The sequence below is a fragment of the Labrus mixtus genome, chromosome 6 (assembly GCF_963584025.1).
Source record: "Labrus mixtus chromosome 6, fLabMix1.1, whole genome shotgun sequence".
In the NCBI taxonomy this organism is placed as follows: domain Eukaryota; kingdom Metazoa; phylum Chordata; class Actinopteri; order Labriformes; family Labridae; genus Labrus; species Labrus mixtus.
The window spans coordinates 3,490,893-3,508,052 of record NC_083617.1 but is presented as its reverse complement, the minus strand read 5'-3'; the positions used below and the strand labels follow the sequence as shown (position 1 = coordinate 3,508,052).

General features: G+C 41.2%; 1 protein-coding gene across 1 annotated transcript; it reads left to right on the top strand.

Annotated features, from left to right (window-relative positions):
- The first annotated feature begins 1,727 nt into the window (after positions 1 to 1,727).
- lhcgr (luteinizing hormone/choriogonadotropin receptor) lies at positions 1,728 to 16,666 on the top strand. The gene is made up of 11 exons (XM_061039556.1): positions 1,728 to 1,897; positions 2,081 to 2,152; positions 6,985 to 7,059; positions 7,320 to 7,394; positions 8,471 to 8,545; positions 8,874 to 8,951; positions 9,144 to 9,212; positions 9,676 to 9,750; positions 12,533 to 12,721; positions 12,932 to 12,985; positions 14,338 to 16,666. Exons 1-11 carry the CDS (start codon positions 1,728 to 1,730, stop codon positions 15,482 to 15,484), a joined length of 2,079 nt encoding a protein of 692 aa, XP_060895539.1. The 3' UTR covers positions 15,485 to 16,666.
- Positions 16,667 to 17,160: the final 494 nt, after the last annotated feature.

The window sequence follows — 17,160 nt, the reverse complement described above, 5'->3', positions numbered from 1 at the left end:
CGTCCCCGCGGAGGGTCCGCCATATTAAGTCCTCCCAAACCAATTAGCGGGGAGTGGTAGTGGGTTATAAAACCCTCCACCAGCGAGTGTGCACCGACGCCGACTTTCAGATCACCTGCAACGCCTATTGTGTCCGGTCGTCATGGAGACAGCAACCTGTGAGTTCAAACACTGCTCCAACTAAGATAGACATTTAATATCATCATACTGACGTTAACAACTTCAAATGTGTACTGAGGATCAAATATATGTTTATTTATTGTAAAGTGTTTTATATTTACAGGGACTGTTGTTAAAAACAAAAGAATATTAAATCATCTTGCAGAAAACGTTTCACTGTTAATATTTTTTCTTTATTTTTCTACTTTTGATGTCTTTGTGAAATCTCAATTCAACAACAAAAAAACACACTTTTTGCTGCTCTGATGTTCAACAATATTCTCCTTGTCTTTGTATTAATTTAGGACACCCTGATCTAAAAATTACAATAAATTAACTTAAATTATAAATTACAATAAAAAATGTAGACTCAATCTAATAGTTTTGTTATAAGTCTACACTAATATAACTAAAGAAGAAGAAGAATCTAGGCTACATAAATATTTTTACAGAATGCATTAGCTACAAAAAAAAAGCTGTTCCAGCAAGATACCGCCGAGTAACCATGGTAACACACAGTTCCTGTTTCCGTGTGAGAGAGGGAAGTTTGTCCCAAAGCCTGCCGCTGTATTTCTACCCTACACCTCGATGAAGGGGACTTCATTCAGCTGCGAGTGTGACTTCTGACGGAGGGGGAGGGTGTAGGGGTTGGTTTGAAAAAGGGCCAATGTGCTAGTTACACACAATGACATTGAAACATGCATACCATGTCACAAGAGGTCAACGAGCAAGGATTCAAAATGACTATGTGTGACAGCACTGTCTCATTGCACCGCTAAGTGTCTCACGATTTATTCCTTTGAAAACTGAAGTTTGTCAATGAAGAGGAACGATCCATCTGTGGGTGAAAACAGAAAGAGGAAAAACCAAAGCAAACATTGGTAAGTGAGGCAGATAATGACAATTAAATATGCAAATGAATTATTAAATGACTTACAGGCAAACGCTGTTTGAGGGTCCCCCCCCCCCCCCTGTTAATTGTTGCCCGGGGCCCCTGCAGACTTTAGAATCACCCCTGATTTGGCTAAAATGTTTAGTTTTTCTTTACAATAAATTCAGTAATTTCCACCACAAATTGGTCTCATAATGAGTGCTTATTTGCAGCATTTGCACTCTTGCAAAAAGTCCTTCTCCCCTCATGAAAACGGATTTATCTTGTTGTGTGAAACACTCTTAAACATGGGAGCATTATGACCTCACCACACTAATTGTAGTGTAGTATCTGACGGAGTTTGTTTTGGTCTCCTCCCACTGAACGTCACATCTCTACAGCTCGGCTTGTTATATTAAATTCCACCTGAGTATCTCTCATGGTCAGTCTTCATGGTTTTGACTTTGTTGGGTCGACATTGACGGAGTGCAATCTCGCGATTACGACAGCACCTGAAAGCAGCAACAGCAGCAGCTTCGAAACTCTCCGCTGGGCGCAGGTGGAAAAAAAGATTACTCACGTTTGACCTGGTGTGTTAAATCGTTTTTTCTTCACATACTTTTGTGTGCTTAAGGAGATTCAGCAGGTTTTTTTTTTTGTCTTCTTTTCTCTCGTTTTGAGTGACCCGGTGTTACACATGGTTTCCCGAGTGATCTGGCTCCTGGTCATGCTGACAGGTGTCCTGTGCGCGCGCTCCAGCCGGGCTCATACCTGTCCGGCCATCTGCAGCTGCAGCCAAAACACCTTTCAGTGCAATAGAGACACTCAGCTGGCCTCCCGGGCTGCAGCAACATCCGTGACCCGACTGTAAGTAACACAACTTTTCAGCTTCAGTGTTTGTAGTAGTTTGGTGCGAAGGTTTGTCCTAGTAATTGTCATTTTTACCTTCATTGTCTTGCGTATGAGAATACCTTTCAGTATCTTTTAGTGTTCTTTTAAAGGCCTACCTTCCTTATGAACTGGTGCAAACTCTTCCTTTGACTCCTACAGGTGGCTCTCTCAGCTGTGCCTCAAAGAAGTCCCCACTCACGCCTTCAAGGAGCTCATCAACATTACAGCAATGTAAGTCACTTGATTACATGCTTCTTCTGGATTAACATTAATGTGGCAGTAAAGCTGGGTTTAATTTAGAAGAGACTACAGCCTTCACTGAAAGAAAAGGGAATGCTGACTGTAAAAAGTTAGGTCAAACCTTTTTAAAGGGTCCAATAAATGAGTGTACTTCTGCAGCTAAATACATCTTCAATATTGCAACAATCCCAATTCTGTCATTAAACCTTACATTGACAAAGCCTAAATGAATATAAATAGGAATACTATCTGTTTCAGAGTTCTTAACAGGCACATAAATCTACTGGAGGAGGATGTTATGTATCAGAAAAAAAGCACATCAAAAAGAAACTGTATAAGAAACGTCAGAGGCATCTGTGAGCTTTTTGAAAAAACTAGCAAATAAGTAACAGTTGCCGTCATGTTCTGTGTTGAAGGGCCTTCAAGATAAGTGAACTCTAGATTACAAAACACAAAAAACAGCATATAGAGATTTAAACTGTCATTTAAAGGGGACATACAGTATAATGGAAAACACACTTTCTTCGTGTTTTATTGCACATTTATTTGAGTTACTGACCCACAAAATGTGCAAATATGTGACAGCAGATATGGGGCAGCTATCAGTGGTAGAGTCGGTCGTCTCTAAACAGGAAGGTCGGGGGTTTGATCCCCAGCTCCTGCAGGCACATGTCTTTTTGTCCTTGATTTAAGGCCAAACTGCCACTGTTGCTTCAGGTGGCGATGTGTGAATGTGATTAGTTACTTCTGATGGACTCTTTTCACAGCAGCCTCTACCATCAGTGTGTGAATGTGTAGGTGTGACCTGCAGTGTAAAAGTGCTTTGAGTCGTCAGAAGACCAGAAAATACAAACAAATTTCCCCTTGGGGACAATAAAAGTAAAGTCTAAAGTCTAAATATACAAGCTCAAGTCCAGTTAGCATTTAACAGTTGTAAGTGTTGCTACAGGATGTGGATTTATCCCACCAGAAGTCTAACAAATACAATTTAAACACATTTTAAAGTTTTAAATAAAACACTAAGGCTTAATGCATAGTCAAGGTTTATTTTCTGGCTTTTTATACCTTTGTTTAGAGACAGGAAAGTGGATAAAGTCAGAAACCAGGGAGAGAGAGAAGGGGGAATGACACGCAGAAAATGAGCCACAGGTCGGATTCGAACCCGGGCCGCCCGCTTGGAGAACTGGAGCCACTAGGCTACCCTTACTTAAATGTTCTTGTGTTTTGCAATAATATCTCTTGAGTTGTAATAATTTTAAATGATCTTTGTCAACAATTGCCTGATCAGCCCCAAAGAAAACTGACAAATCTGAAGGTTTACATCGTCTTTTACTGTCCTGTGTTTCATTACAAGGTAAAGTAAACTATGGCAGATGAGGTAGAAACTGACTCGACTCTTCATTATTTACAACATAACTGAATTTCACTTCAGTGTCTTACTCTCAGATTTACTTCCATCGCTGTAACAAATGAAATCACAGATTCAGTGAATGAGTTATAGTGCCGAGTTTAATGTCAACTTTTGTAAAAAAAAAAAAAAAAGATCCTCCATGTTGAAGCCATGTTTGAACAAATTCCTTGTTCTCAATGATGAATGAATGAATGTCCAGTTATGTATTTTTAATCTTACAACAGTACAGCATGCACTCTTATTTGTCTGATTTAGTAATGAGAAAAATGTTAGTTCATAGGATTTCTACTTCTTCAGAACAGAAACAAACTGGTGAAAGTTTAAAGTATCCATAAATCAGCGGGGTATTTTATGGATATTCTTTGTTAAACATGAACTCTTCAGAAGCTGTAAGTAAACTCCACGGTGACATATCAAGCTCGAAATATCATCACCAGAATGTAATCAGCTGTAGCTCCGATCAGATGGCTATCAGGGTAACAGATTTCAGCAAAAACCCGATTACAACCGGGGTGACACATCTTACTGAAAACAGACAAGAGGAAATATAACCTCTTTCATCTTAATCACTGGTTAATTAGTTCTCATTTTTATCGTGTTTACAGCCTCTAAATACTCGCTCCTAAAGCACCAACGCTGTCCCGATTGAGCTTCACTGTTTAATTAATACATCACTGCAGATAACGATTTTTAGCTCGTGGGGAAATCTTTTCCAAATTGGCTTTTTTTTTTGTGTCCTTTGTTAACTTTGCTCTCCCTCTCTCTCTGCTCCTCAGGGACGAGTCTTATCAGGCTGAGATACTTACAGATAAAAAAAAAAAAACAACTGTGGAAGAGGTTACAGTCCCCGAGCTGTGGTGCTTTGGAGCAAGTAGGCCAATAAAACCTGTGTCAAGGTAGAGTGACATGAAGTGCTCGCTGATGACGCAGGCTTGAAAACGCTTCGAGATGAAGACGTGGAAGAGCATTTTTTTTTTTTTTTACGAGCGGCAATTATGACACAAGCGTCATGCAATCAGAGGAGGGGTGCGAGAACAAAAATGTCAGCAAGTACATACGGTGTCATGTAATTATTGTTTGAAGAGGGGAGACATTGATTTAAAAAAGAGTGAGGGGTGACAACAGAAGAGTGGCAGAGACAAAGAGACAAAGAGAAGAAGAGAGCGGCTCTGAAAAGACAAAGTCGGCCGTTTCCTCTGTCTTAAAACAAAGTGTTCAAGGACACATGAAGGAGTCTGTTCCACTTTGTCTCTGAAGGTCTTTGTTTAGTCCTCCGTCTTTAAACATCTTCACTCAGTCTTCCTGGCCCAGATGCATCCTTGATGTATGTTTGGAGCTTTTCCAAACATGAGGGGGAAGCGTGTGAGCGTGTGTCGCCCTAGTACCCGACGTTTCCTTTTTAAATATTCCTAAAATATCAATCAGCTCTGTCCTATTTACAAAAGAGGTTCATTGAAAAGGAAGTAAGCTAAGGAAACCATTATATGTGTGGATCTTAAAGTCACAGGAAACTTTTTTTAAACATATTTATTTTTGGGCATTTTCTGCCTTTTATATGAGAGATAGGACAGTGAATAGAGTTGGAAATCAGAGAGAGAGAGAGAGAGTCGGGAATGACATGCAGGAAAGGAGCCACAGGTCGGATTAGAACCTGGGCCGTCACAAAGTCACAACACAACTAATACTAACTAATACAACTAATTTCGGGTTGAACACATTTTATTAATCATCTGAAAACAGCTTTAGGTTTCTGTAAAGCGGGGTAATCTCTGTACTCTGTGGATTATCACGTGAACAAAATGAGCCAATAGGGAAGCAGGCTGACTGAAGAAGGAATGCACGACAACCGCATTGAATAAATTATCACTTAATTCCAGTTCACGCTGCTCCATGTTTTTTCAAGAAAGTAGTCCAAAAACATGGCATATTTTCCCTGCCAGTTGTCGGCCATGTTTGTTCACTCTAGCGTTTTGACCTCAAGAGTTTTTGAAAGATTTCCAGTTTCAACGTCGGGTCTCTGGTTGTTGTTGAATGGAATCCGTTAGTGTGTTGCAGGCTGTTTAAGTCGTATCATTCTCTATCTCTACACACTACGGGAACAAAACTGTTAAGTCGATCATTATTTGTCCGCATGTGTGGGATCTCTCACATTGTCTACATCTGCTAAATTTAAAAAAAAAAAACTTTGTTTGAGCCAGGCTTAAGTCCTTCTGAGATTGGGTTTGAGGTGGTGAGGTTAAGCTTTGATATTTTTACCCAACAAAGTCTTAAAAACAGTCTTACAAAGTAGCTATTTGACTATTTACACCACGAGTTACCTTCACCCTAATAATTGATTATTAGCAGCAATGATGGGGAAAGGTGTTTTTCAGCTGGAGGAGTTCAGGCTGTTTTTGCAGGCTCACTTTTGCAGCACAGGTTGCAAGAATATACAGTAGGGAAGTATTTCCACAACTGTTGGATTCATTTCCTTTAAATCTATAACACACATATTCCTCTCATGAGGAATCTTGACATCTCGTTATCTCGTTATCTAAAGTATAGCACATAAAGTAAACACGTTAATCATGTCAAATGGGATGGATTGGAAGGTACAGCTGGGTGTCATCTGCGTAACGGCGATATCTGATGTTGTGGTTCTGGTTGTGCTTTTCCGCTGGAGGAATTTAGCTCGGGCTGTTGTTGATCTACAGCAGTGGTACTCAGCCTTGTTAGACCAAAGAGCCACATTGAAAAAAACTCTTTCTTTCCGGAAATATGTGTGTGAAAAGAATCATTTCTGCTGACAGTGTTTCCCTTTTATAAATAATTACTTTGGATTTTTTGTCTCCAAGTAGGACCTAAAAGAGCTTGGGTGGCTTGGGTTGAGTATCACTGATCTACAGGTTGAGCTTCGCTTTGAGGAGCTAGTAATACAGAACAAGCTAATGCTGCACAGCCATCGTTTAGCATTACATTTATAGTTGCATTTGTTGCTGTCTGCTAAATAATTAGGGTATCAAAGCATTGTGTTATTCGTTATTCAGTGACCAATTGAAGCGAATTCATCCTGTTGGAAAAGCTTCTTCTTGCTTCTCTGAGGACTTAAACTTACTCTTCAGAGATTAAATAATCTTGTGAAATATAACTTTGTTGTTTCCACAGTGAGACAGAAGTGATCTTCCACAGCCACACAGTCTGTAGTAATGGTAAAAACATCTTAAAGAGCAGGTTGAGTCTTAATGAGACCTTAAACTTTGATACCATACATCCATTTGGACTTTCCAAGCCACATTTCCGGTTAGTATCCGTTTGCCGTATTTCACTGAAATCCAGCGTTTACAAGCTTGAACCGAGACATTTCAAGATGTAATTTGTTTACAGCCTCTTGTTAATCTGTTGACTGATGTGAAGCCATTTCTTTGTTCCACAGAGAGATTTCCCAGAGCGACTGCATCAGGCAGATAAAGAGACATGCCTTCCTTTCCCTCCACAGCCTGGTTCAAATGTAAGTGACACGCTACCTTCCACGTCGTGTCAAACTACGCCTGCACGATGAAAAGCAATTATTCATTTGAACAGCTGGTGTGTGTTTTGCATTTCATTGAAGTTTCACAGGATTAGCCTCTCAATTACAAAGCGCCGTGTTTAATCCTGGACTTTCAGAGCGGCTCATCCACCAATGGGGTTGTTGTGTGTTTGTTTGTTGACAGCCGCTGACAACAATATTGTAATTGCCGAAACGTTTCCTCGTTTTTATCCCCGCAGCTTGGTGCAGAATATCAACAGTCTGAGGGTTATTGAAAAAGGGGCCTTCACTGACCTGCCCATGCTGGAATATTTGTAAGTCACTCTTTACATCTTAATTATTAATAGACTTTTATCCCACTCCCCAGCTGGTGAGCCAAGAACTGTTTCAATAAATATGAGTTGGATACATTACATTATTATTATAACTTAAGTTAAGGATGCTGCAAAATATCTGGAGTGTTGTTGCTTGGATGGAAGAGAAAATAAATACAGCTCTCCTACCTGTTAAATTAATATGTCACTTTGGTGGAGAGAGAGGATTGCATGTAGAGATGTCAATTTAAAGACTATTTTGAGTGGTTTCTTATTTTTTGGAGCTGCTGTCACCTTTTTCAGATAGATTTTGAGGCTGCAGAGATCTCAAGATATCAAGATGTACTTTATTGTCCCCAAAGGGAAATCTTTCTTGGATTCTGTCCTGCAGTTACAAGAGAATACAAATATTAAAATACGTAAATAGAGATCATACAAAACATAGAGCATCTACTGTGATAAATTGTTTTAAGGTCATTTAAAGTACAAATGGTGGTGGTTACCATCAGGGGTGTGTCCAGACTTCTCAGACTAGGGTGGCCCAACTGGGGCACTGACTCGTGCAGGGGTGGCCTGAAGTTTGAGCGCACTCACATGAATGAAGAGCGTTTATTTACCCCTTCTGTCTGCACTAATCACATCGACTTTAAGTAACACAGGATAATAAGAACATATACATCTTCTTTGCTGCATTGTTCAAGGACTCAAAACAATATGTACGTCCAAAGTTACAATTTTAGGTATTTTTAAAAATGCAAACAAACATCTACACACTGAAAATGATGAGCTGCCTGTTGCAACACAGCCTGAATGTTAGATTTCAACATGAGTCCTGCCTCCGGCAAGGCAAATAGCCAATAATAGTTAAGGATTTTGGGGTGGCAGCTGAGGTGGCCAAAAAGATTTCAAGGGGGGCCCATGCCACCCCTCTGGACACGCCCCTGCTTACCATACATGATTTGATGAATTACATTGTAAACTCAAATGTTTCCAGAGCGGGCTCCTCCTATATGTCTGACAAACTGCGACTGTGTGACGTTTTGTTTGAGGGTTTAAATATCTTCTGATCGTTACAGGAGCATCTCTAACACAGGGCTGATACACTTCCCCGACTTCACAACCATCTCCTCCCTGATGCCAAATATTATCCTGTAAGTAATCACGTTTAAAAAAAAAGAGTGTGTTTTAAAAAAGAAAACTGGATTAGTGTCTTTCTGCATGTTGCACAACTGCATGTTTGTCGCGGTGTATCTCCAAGTGGAGCCCGAGTTGTTTACTCCGAGCCATCTTTCACTTTTATCTATCAATGTCATGATGCCACCAACCCCGACGCAAATCCTCCAACTGGGTCACAGTTCATCAAAGAGATCTCCCTTTTATTTGTGTGTGTGTGTGTGTGTGTGAATATGCATAATTTTGTCTAACTGATAAATTAGCCAAACAGCCCGAGTGAATGTTATCTCCTCTCTGTGTGTGCAGAGAAATGGCAGAAAACATGAGGATAGAAGTCATTCCTGCCAATTCTTTCCAGGGCATCACAGAGGAATATGTTGACATGTAAGTACAGACGCCAGATACTTCCTTGTTTCCTCATTATCAGAGCCAGGAGCAACAAAGTGTCACTATTTGTTAAGGCTGTGTTTAGATGTGTCTCAATATGCTTACGTAATTGGATGTTCAGTTCCCTGACCTCGGTGATAAGTGCCTCTTGACAGCAGACTCAAATTTAGAACATTATGTCCTCGACAGGAACCTGTTCAGAAACGGCTTCAAAGAAATACAATCTCATGCATTCAATGGAACCAAGCTCAACACACTGTGAGTAACACCTTGATTATTATCAAGATATCTCTTTTATGTTAAGTCTGAAACACAACAAGCTCATCGAGAATGTCTTAAAAAATATATATTCAATACACAGCGGTGCTTTAAGGTCTGTCTCTGGCTAATCAAGAAAAAACTTGAGTGTACTAGTAAACAAGTGTTATATAAGACTAAACATGGCCTGTTGTTTTCCTGCTCTGCCCCGTACCGCGACTTGATGGGGACGAGATACGTACAGACACCATGCAGTCTAAAAATAATGCTCATCTTTCCCTGAGTGTCAAGTTGAGAGAATGAAAAGTAGATGAAAAATGGTTTCGGGCATCGTCGGCCATTAATGTGTCGTCTTACATTTGCTCTCATGTTGCATGTTAACTGCGGCGCGACTGTTTGAACCCAAAGGTCGCTGGTGTTAAAGTTTGTCTTTTTCTTTTCTTTTTCTTTTTTTTTTTTTTAGGATTCTGAGGGACAACAGAGGTCTAAGAAACATCCAAGAAGATGCTTTTGAAGGAGCCACGGGTCCAAGTGTTTTGTAAGTGACAGCAATTCAACTTAACACAATCCTTTGAAATTCAAGATTTTATAAGAGAAAATATCTGTCAAAGGAAAGAAGCAAAGTAAAGAAATATTTGAAATGTATTTAAAGGGATACTTCACCCGTTGAAACATGAATCTGTATTGACGTTGGGTCATATATGAAGTAGAAATGGGAAATACATTTTGAAGTTGGTGCCTTCTTGGCCGAGAAAAGGCAGAAAGTGTCTTTTTGGCTCATTTGGATGAAAGACACCAAATCCCAGAATGCACAGCACCGCAGGCCACTTCCACTAAGGTCCTTCTCGCCGCCATATCAGCTTTCTCCACAGAGCCTGTTAGCACAGCTTCCAAGCAATATGGCGGACGTTAAGTTTCGATTCTGGGAGTGAGTTCCCGCCCACTGATCTCTGATTGGTCTGTAGCTTCAGTGGTCGAAAATATGAGGAACTAGCGTTGTAGTTTCACCCCGCTAACCGCAACAGCTTCCAGTGACGCAAAAAACTTCATTTTTGTGTCACTGGAAGCTCCTTTTCAGACTCAGAAATACAAAGATTTCCCATCTCAGGGGGAAATGAGGGCGGGATGCACGACCATTCAAAACTACTACCAGGTTTCTAACGATACAAAGCTTAATGCAAATGGGTGAACTATCCCTTTAAGGAAGTTGGTTTAATGAGGAATACATCGTTCAAATTGTTCATGAGGTATTGAATGTTCCACGCTCCCGCCCCCCCCCAGATAAAAAAAGACAGACACCATAAAGAGAAAATAAAGGATTGTGTCTAAGTTAAATACGATACTGGAGCATTAATACATTCTGTATCTTCTGTTGTTTGTATCAACAGCATTAAGGCGGCCATATTGGATCTGGGTCAGATACGCCAGATAAATATTCATAACAATGTTTATCATTTTATTGTCTAAACACGCGGGTGGTGACAGCCTGTCTGTGTAAACAACCAACAAGGCAGGCTGGACGACTGCAGAATACTGATTAGAGAGCAAACAGCCCCCGACTGCAGAGAAAACCGCTCACAAGGTCTCTGATGACAAGACAGCCAGCGCTGGAGATATGAAAATGTCCTCTTGTCTTTGTTATGAATTCATGACTGACACAGAGGAAACGCTAAAGGTCTTCCTCCCGCCTGCAGCGTGGGTCGAGTGCGGTACTTTTAGATTTGATAAACATCAGGTTTGAAAGTAATCCAATCAAGAGGGAGAGAAGTGGATTTTAAATGGTTTGCTTTTGTCAGTTTTTTGTCAAATGTCAATAAAAAATCAGGATTCTGTGAATGAGCATCAGCTTGTAACAAACTGTTTGATGTACTCATCACCGCCGTGTTAAATATGTAAATATTGAGAATGAGGGCCAGGCTGCAGGAGTGACTCATTTCACACCTTTGAGAGATTCAGCAGATTTAGCTGAAACAGCATTTCCCACCACCATCAACAAAACCCTCAAATGATGGCTCTTCATGTGGGAAAAGGTGACTTTGTGTGAAATCCAAGAACGCATACTCAACTCAGCATACTGCGAATCAGGTTTTTGCATTTCCTGGTTTTCATTTTTCAACCTGGACTGAACAGAACCTCCTGTAGAGCCCTCGTCGAGGATGTTGACCTTGACGTTCTGTTTTAGACTCTGTGCAGGTTGAAAGAAAGCGTTCAGCATTAGAGCATTTGCTGAATTGATTCTTCTTCTTCCACACTGAAAGGAGGAATCACAAGCCGCTTACTGCAGTCAGACATCAGCATGAAGATTTTTTTAAAGTCAAAACAATCACTGCTCCTGCACATATAAGGCTTAAGGCGACTTTGTATGTTGTATATGGTCTGTGTTTTATTAACTCAATAAGACCATATAAAACACTAACTCTACCCTAACTTTTTTATAAAAACACTTTAGGATTTGCCTAAAACACTAATGTTTTAGGCAAATCCTGCAATATTCTGTGCACAGTTGATTAAATTTTTGTTGTCAAACTCCATGATTCTGTCCCATAAAATAACACATTAAAACTTCAAGTATGTTCGAGTCATTAGGCCCAAGTCCAAGTGAAGTCACGAGTCATTGGTGGTGAAGTCCAAGTCGAGTTGCTTTGCAAGTTTTTCATCATTTTGTCAAGTCGAGCCCCAAGTCATCAAATCTGTGACTCGAGTCCAAGTCATGTGACGCGAGTCCACACCTCTGTTGTTAAGTAAATGTGACCTGAACCTGCTGCAGATAATGATTCTGTTCATTTGTAAATTCATATATTAAATTTACCTCCTCATGCCCTCCCAATTATTTCTTAAATGAAAACTGCATTCTCTTCAAATATACAGATTCTCTAAATATTATTCTTTATAAATGCATTTACATCTACGGAGCCCCTTGTCCCCTTATGCGCACAAGATTTAGTTTTTTAACATTTATGGACTTCAGCCTTTTCTTTGCAGAGAAATTGTGAAACATTTGTGCATGTTAAGGACATGTTGTTGACTTGGCATGCTCATGATAGCTGTAACATTTCAATGTTAAGTTTAGATTTTTTTTGAGAACTGAGCGTGTGTGGACGGGATTTGTTTTGTAAACGGAGGAGGAAAAACCTCCATTTAAAATGTGTGTACTAAGCCTTTAGCTCAACATCCCTCACCAAAGTCATGAATCTCACTTTGTAGTAATGCATACCTGCTCTGTAGCTGCTTGTGGTCGTCTAATTCCTCAGTAAAATAAACATGTAAACATTGTATTTATTTCACTATCTTCTCTGAAATCTCTCTCTACGTTCTCTCAGGGATGTTTCCTCCACAGCTCTGAGCTCCCTCCCTCCCAAAGGCTTGAGGCATGTGAGGTTTCTGAAAGCCAGCTCTGCCTTCGCTCTGAAGACCCTCCCTCCTCTGGACAGCATGTCTGATCTGCTGGAGGCCGAGCTCACGTACTCGAGCCACTGCTGCGCCTTCCACTCATGGCGGCGGAAACAAAGGTACCCCCCCCCCCCCCCGCTCCCGGAGAGATGAACTAATCCATTCACATCTGCATAAAGAACAAATGCTCCGTCCGCTGAATACAGATCATCAGGAAGTTTAGTAATTAGCAGTTTAGTTTTGACTTTGTGTGGTTTAACTTTCCCCCCTCTTTTCTTTTCTCTCCCTCTCTCACTCTCTCTCTCTCTTTCTCTCTCTCTCTCTCTCAGGGAAAGTGCTTCAAAGAACTTCACAAAGTTTTGTGATTCCAGCGCAGGAGAAATGTAAGTTGCATCATTCCGCACTCAGGTGTTGTGTGAATGTATTTGCGTGAGGAGGACGGCTGACATGCATAGTTCAGTTTTTCAAGGGTTGTGAGGTGCATGTATGAGCAGCCATCTCAGAAATATATCAGCGTCCGCCTGCACTGAAATTTTCTAGAAGGATTCCTTGGAAAGTTTTTTTCTCATAGTCCACTGCACAACTCCTACATTACACCTTTTTCTGTTTTTTATTTGTATTTTTTACATTTTTAAATTCTATTTTATATATTGTAATAGCTTCTTATACTGTATTATTTAAGTTGTTGCTAGTTCTGCTTTATTTCCCTGTTAAAACCTTTATATAAGATTTTTTTGATCCAGCAGATGTCGCCCTTGAGCACCAGCATGAAACCAAAACAACTCGCGCTGCATTGTTGTGTTAGCATGCTAATGCTAACGATCTTTATTATGCTCGTATCGTCACACTGCATGTAAATTTACCTGAAATGAGCGTGATCTAGAAACACAGTTAAGCAGTGAGTACAGTATGTTATTCTTCTTTTCTCTAGTCCCTCAATTAAACAACTTTTATACACGAGGGGAGGAGTCAGCCGGCCGTCCGGGCGATGTAAACAAACTGAAGATAGGACTCTGAAAACTCTGAAAACATCACAGACAGTGGGACTCGGGTGTTACACCCATTGTAGACAGTCATGACTCACAGAGTTATTTTCAGAGGATATACTTGATTTATATTATATTTAAGTGTGAAAAATCACATATTAAGACTTTAAATATAGCAGCTTATATATTCAAAATCTTGTTGCAAACAACAGGTTTATTGATGTTGGAAGCTTCTGATTGTAGTTTTTTTTTCAACCATGCACCGCTGAAAATGTCTGAATATTTCAAGTCAAATAACTTCATTTATGTGTTCGGAATATAAGTTGTGTAAAAGAGCATCAGTGTGCACTCAGCTCATATTAATGACAGCACAAACTCAAACCACACACACACATATCACTTACTGTATCAACATCCAAAGTGCAATCAAAGAGCACTGAGTGCCCCAAAGCCATAAAAAAATTATGCATGACAGATTAGTGATACATGATGCTGAAAATTGTTAAAAATGAACAAACATCCAACTTTCAGAACAGATTCTCCGCTGAAATCTTCCTCCGTTGCTTTCACACATCCTTCAAGTGTGAAAAATCACATATAAAGCCTTTAATTGTTTAGCACCAATAGACCAAGTCAAATTCCTTGGATGTGTAAATGTATTAGACAATAAACCTCGATTCTGATTCTGATTTTCTTTGATCATTTTCTTTGGGATTTTTATGGTAATCTAAATATTCTGTGTTTCTCAGAGAGCCCTCCACAGATGGCATGAATCTCATTGACGACATCAACTTTCAGTATCCAGACCTGGAATTCATTTGTCACAACAACCTGCTAGTCAAGTGCACGCCAAATCCGGACGCCTTCAACCCGTGCGAGGACCTGCTGGGCTTCCCCTTCCTGCGCAGCCTCACCTGGATCATCACCGTGTGCGCTGTGACCGGTAACCTGGCCGTGCTGATCATCCTGCTGATGAGCCACCACAAGCTGACCATCTCCAGATTCCTCATGTGTAACCTGGCGTTCGCCGACCTGTGCATGGGGCTCTACCTGATGCTCATCGCCTTCATGGACCGGCGATCCCGCCACGAGTACTACAACCACGCCACGGACTGGCAGACGGGGCCCGGGTGTGGAGTGGCGGGCTTTTTGACGGTGTTCGCCAGCGAGCTGTCGGTCTACACGCTCACCGTGATCAGCCTCGAACGCTGGCACACGATCGCGAACGCCATGCACGTCAACAAGAGGCTGCGGTTGTGCCATGTGGCGGCCATAATGGGGGCCGGCTGGGGCTTCTCGCTGCTGGTGGCGCTGCTCCCCCTGGTGGGCGTCAGCAGCTACAGCAAGGTGAGCATCTGCCTGCCCATGGACATCGACACGCTGGGCTCGCAGGTGTACGTCGTCGCCGTGCTCGTCCTCAACGCCGCCGCCTTCCTCGTGGTCTGCGTCTGCTACGTCTGCATCTACCTGAGCGTCCACAACCCGGAGCACTCCACCCGAAACGGAGACACCAAGATCGCCAAGCGGATGGCCGTGCTCATTTTCACCGACTTCGTGTGCATGGCGCCCATCTCCTTCTTCGCCATCTCCGCGGCCCTGCACATGCCCCTCATAACCGTGTCGCACTCCAAGATCCTGCTCGTCCTCTTTTACCCGATCAACTCCCTCTGCAACCCGTTCCTGTACACGCTCTTCACCCGGGCCTTCAGGAAGGACGTGGGCCTGCTGCTGAGACGCTGCGGTTGCCACGCCAACGCCGACCTCTACAGGTTGCAGACTCTGGCCTCGCACCTGAACTCCGCGCACACAATGTCCACCAGAAAACCTCGCTCGCTCAGCCTCTACGCCTATCACATTAAGGTGAAGGGTTGTTTTCTAAACAAGGGAACGACATGACCGTCAACTGAGAGAACGAAGGTCAAAATGAAGGTCAGGGTGAAGAGCTTTGTCAGTCCTGTTAAAAGCAGACATCAGCGCTGAGTTGATCTTGGTTGGTTAACAGAATGACAATTTCACTAGAAAGGACTTTGTGACCTCTAATTGGAGCTGTGTGAACCGATAATGTGGTGAAAAGAAGCAGAAACAGGGATTTGCAAAACTACCCTGAACCAGCTGCACTTGAGTGAGATACTGTTGCAAGATAGTAGAAATTAAATGTTGTTTGGCTTCATCCAAATTTAGTTTGAAGCATAAACTGTGTAAAAAAAAACAAAAAAACGGACGTAGCCATTGTCATGTCTTTAGTGGGACTGTGAGCCCATATTTTAATTTAAGCCTCTGCCATCTTGTTTTTTTAATAAGCCAGGAGTGAGCATCATTGGACAACAGGGTGGATACCAAGTGGAAACCTCCAGTGTTGAAAAATAAAGCCAATAGACGAGTGAAAATAAACTGCAGTTCCTCGAGTGTCCACCAGGGGCTGCTGTAAAAGCCAAACAATCCCCATTAGGTCCCATATTAAAAACATTTTTACAGCAGAAACCAAAATGTTTACAGCATTGGTACACGCTCTCTAGGATTTTGTGATGTTATGAAGCCTAGGGGTTATTCACAAATTAGCAAAATCAGGGGGCGTGGCTGATTTGACTGTAGCGATTTATCAGGAGGCTTAAGGCACCGCCTCGGCTCCACCTCTTCACCCGTTTCTAGATTTGTCAAAAGTTAGGTGGAGATAGCATTTCCAATATGGCTAACACCACTGTCAGGCTTCATAATGCCATTGGTACTACATCCATTTTTATACAGTCTATGGTGGATTTGTATTGCTACATCTCTATCCTGACTGACTGGCTCCCATGCCAGGGACGTGTCAATCACAGGTGAACATGCCCAGAAGTATACCTGCTTTATTGCCTATTTTATTGTAAATATCACAATTTATGTAACGAACGTCAAGCTGTGTTAAAGAGTTAAACTACTGATTTAGAAAATTATATATTTTAAACATGTTTACTGAGGGTTTAATCAACTTAAGACTTTTTTTTATTTTAAGTATTTTTTTGCGACTAATGGGAGTCGCCTCCTGCTGGCCGTTAGAGAGAATGCATGTTCAAGGCACTACCTTATTCTGAAGGCTACATCCACTTCCTCTCTCCAGCCTGTGGTACCATGAAGCTAACGTGATTAAATGGAAGTTTGAAGCTTATCAGAGATCACTTTTAGTTCTTACCTGTTTGTGTTCAGGAGATGTTTAAACCAGTGAGACTAGAAGCTTTTCAGACTCAGTTAGTAGGTTAGTTCTGGTTTATGAGAAATACTACTGCTGTTAAGTGTTGTTGTGGATTTTCAAAATAAAACATGCTGTGAAATACTTAAGCTGGCTGAGATTTCTGTCTGTTTTCCACATTCAGCCACAGATTTTTTGGCAGAGAAACTGAGTATGCAGGGTTGCTTTTAAGACTTTTTTAAAAGATCCACACAAAGAAAATGAATATAATTTTTACCCCAGATTGCAAGTGGCTTTGATTCTCAATGTCCAAATTTGTAGTTTATTTTTTTTAAAATAATAATCACTGTTTTCGCCTGCCAACCTTTTCCTGTATTTCTCAGCCAAAGTTCCTTTCCTAATTCCC

Coding starts and splice junctions, on each gene's coding strand:
- lhcgr (XM_061039556.1), top strand. CDS start 1,728: ATGGTTTCCCGAGTGATCTGGCTCCTGGTCATGCTGACAGGTGTCCTG. Junction 8,952..9,143: donor ACAGAGGAATATGTTGACAT/GTAAGTACAGAC, acceptor TGTCCTCGACAG/GAACCTGTTCAGAAACGGCT. Junction 12,986..14,337: donor GATTCCAGCGCAGGAGAAAT/GTAAGTTGCATC, acceptor TGTGTTTCTCAG/AGAGCCCTCCACAGATGGCA.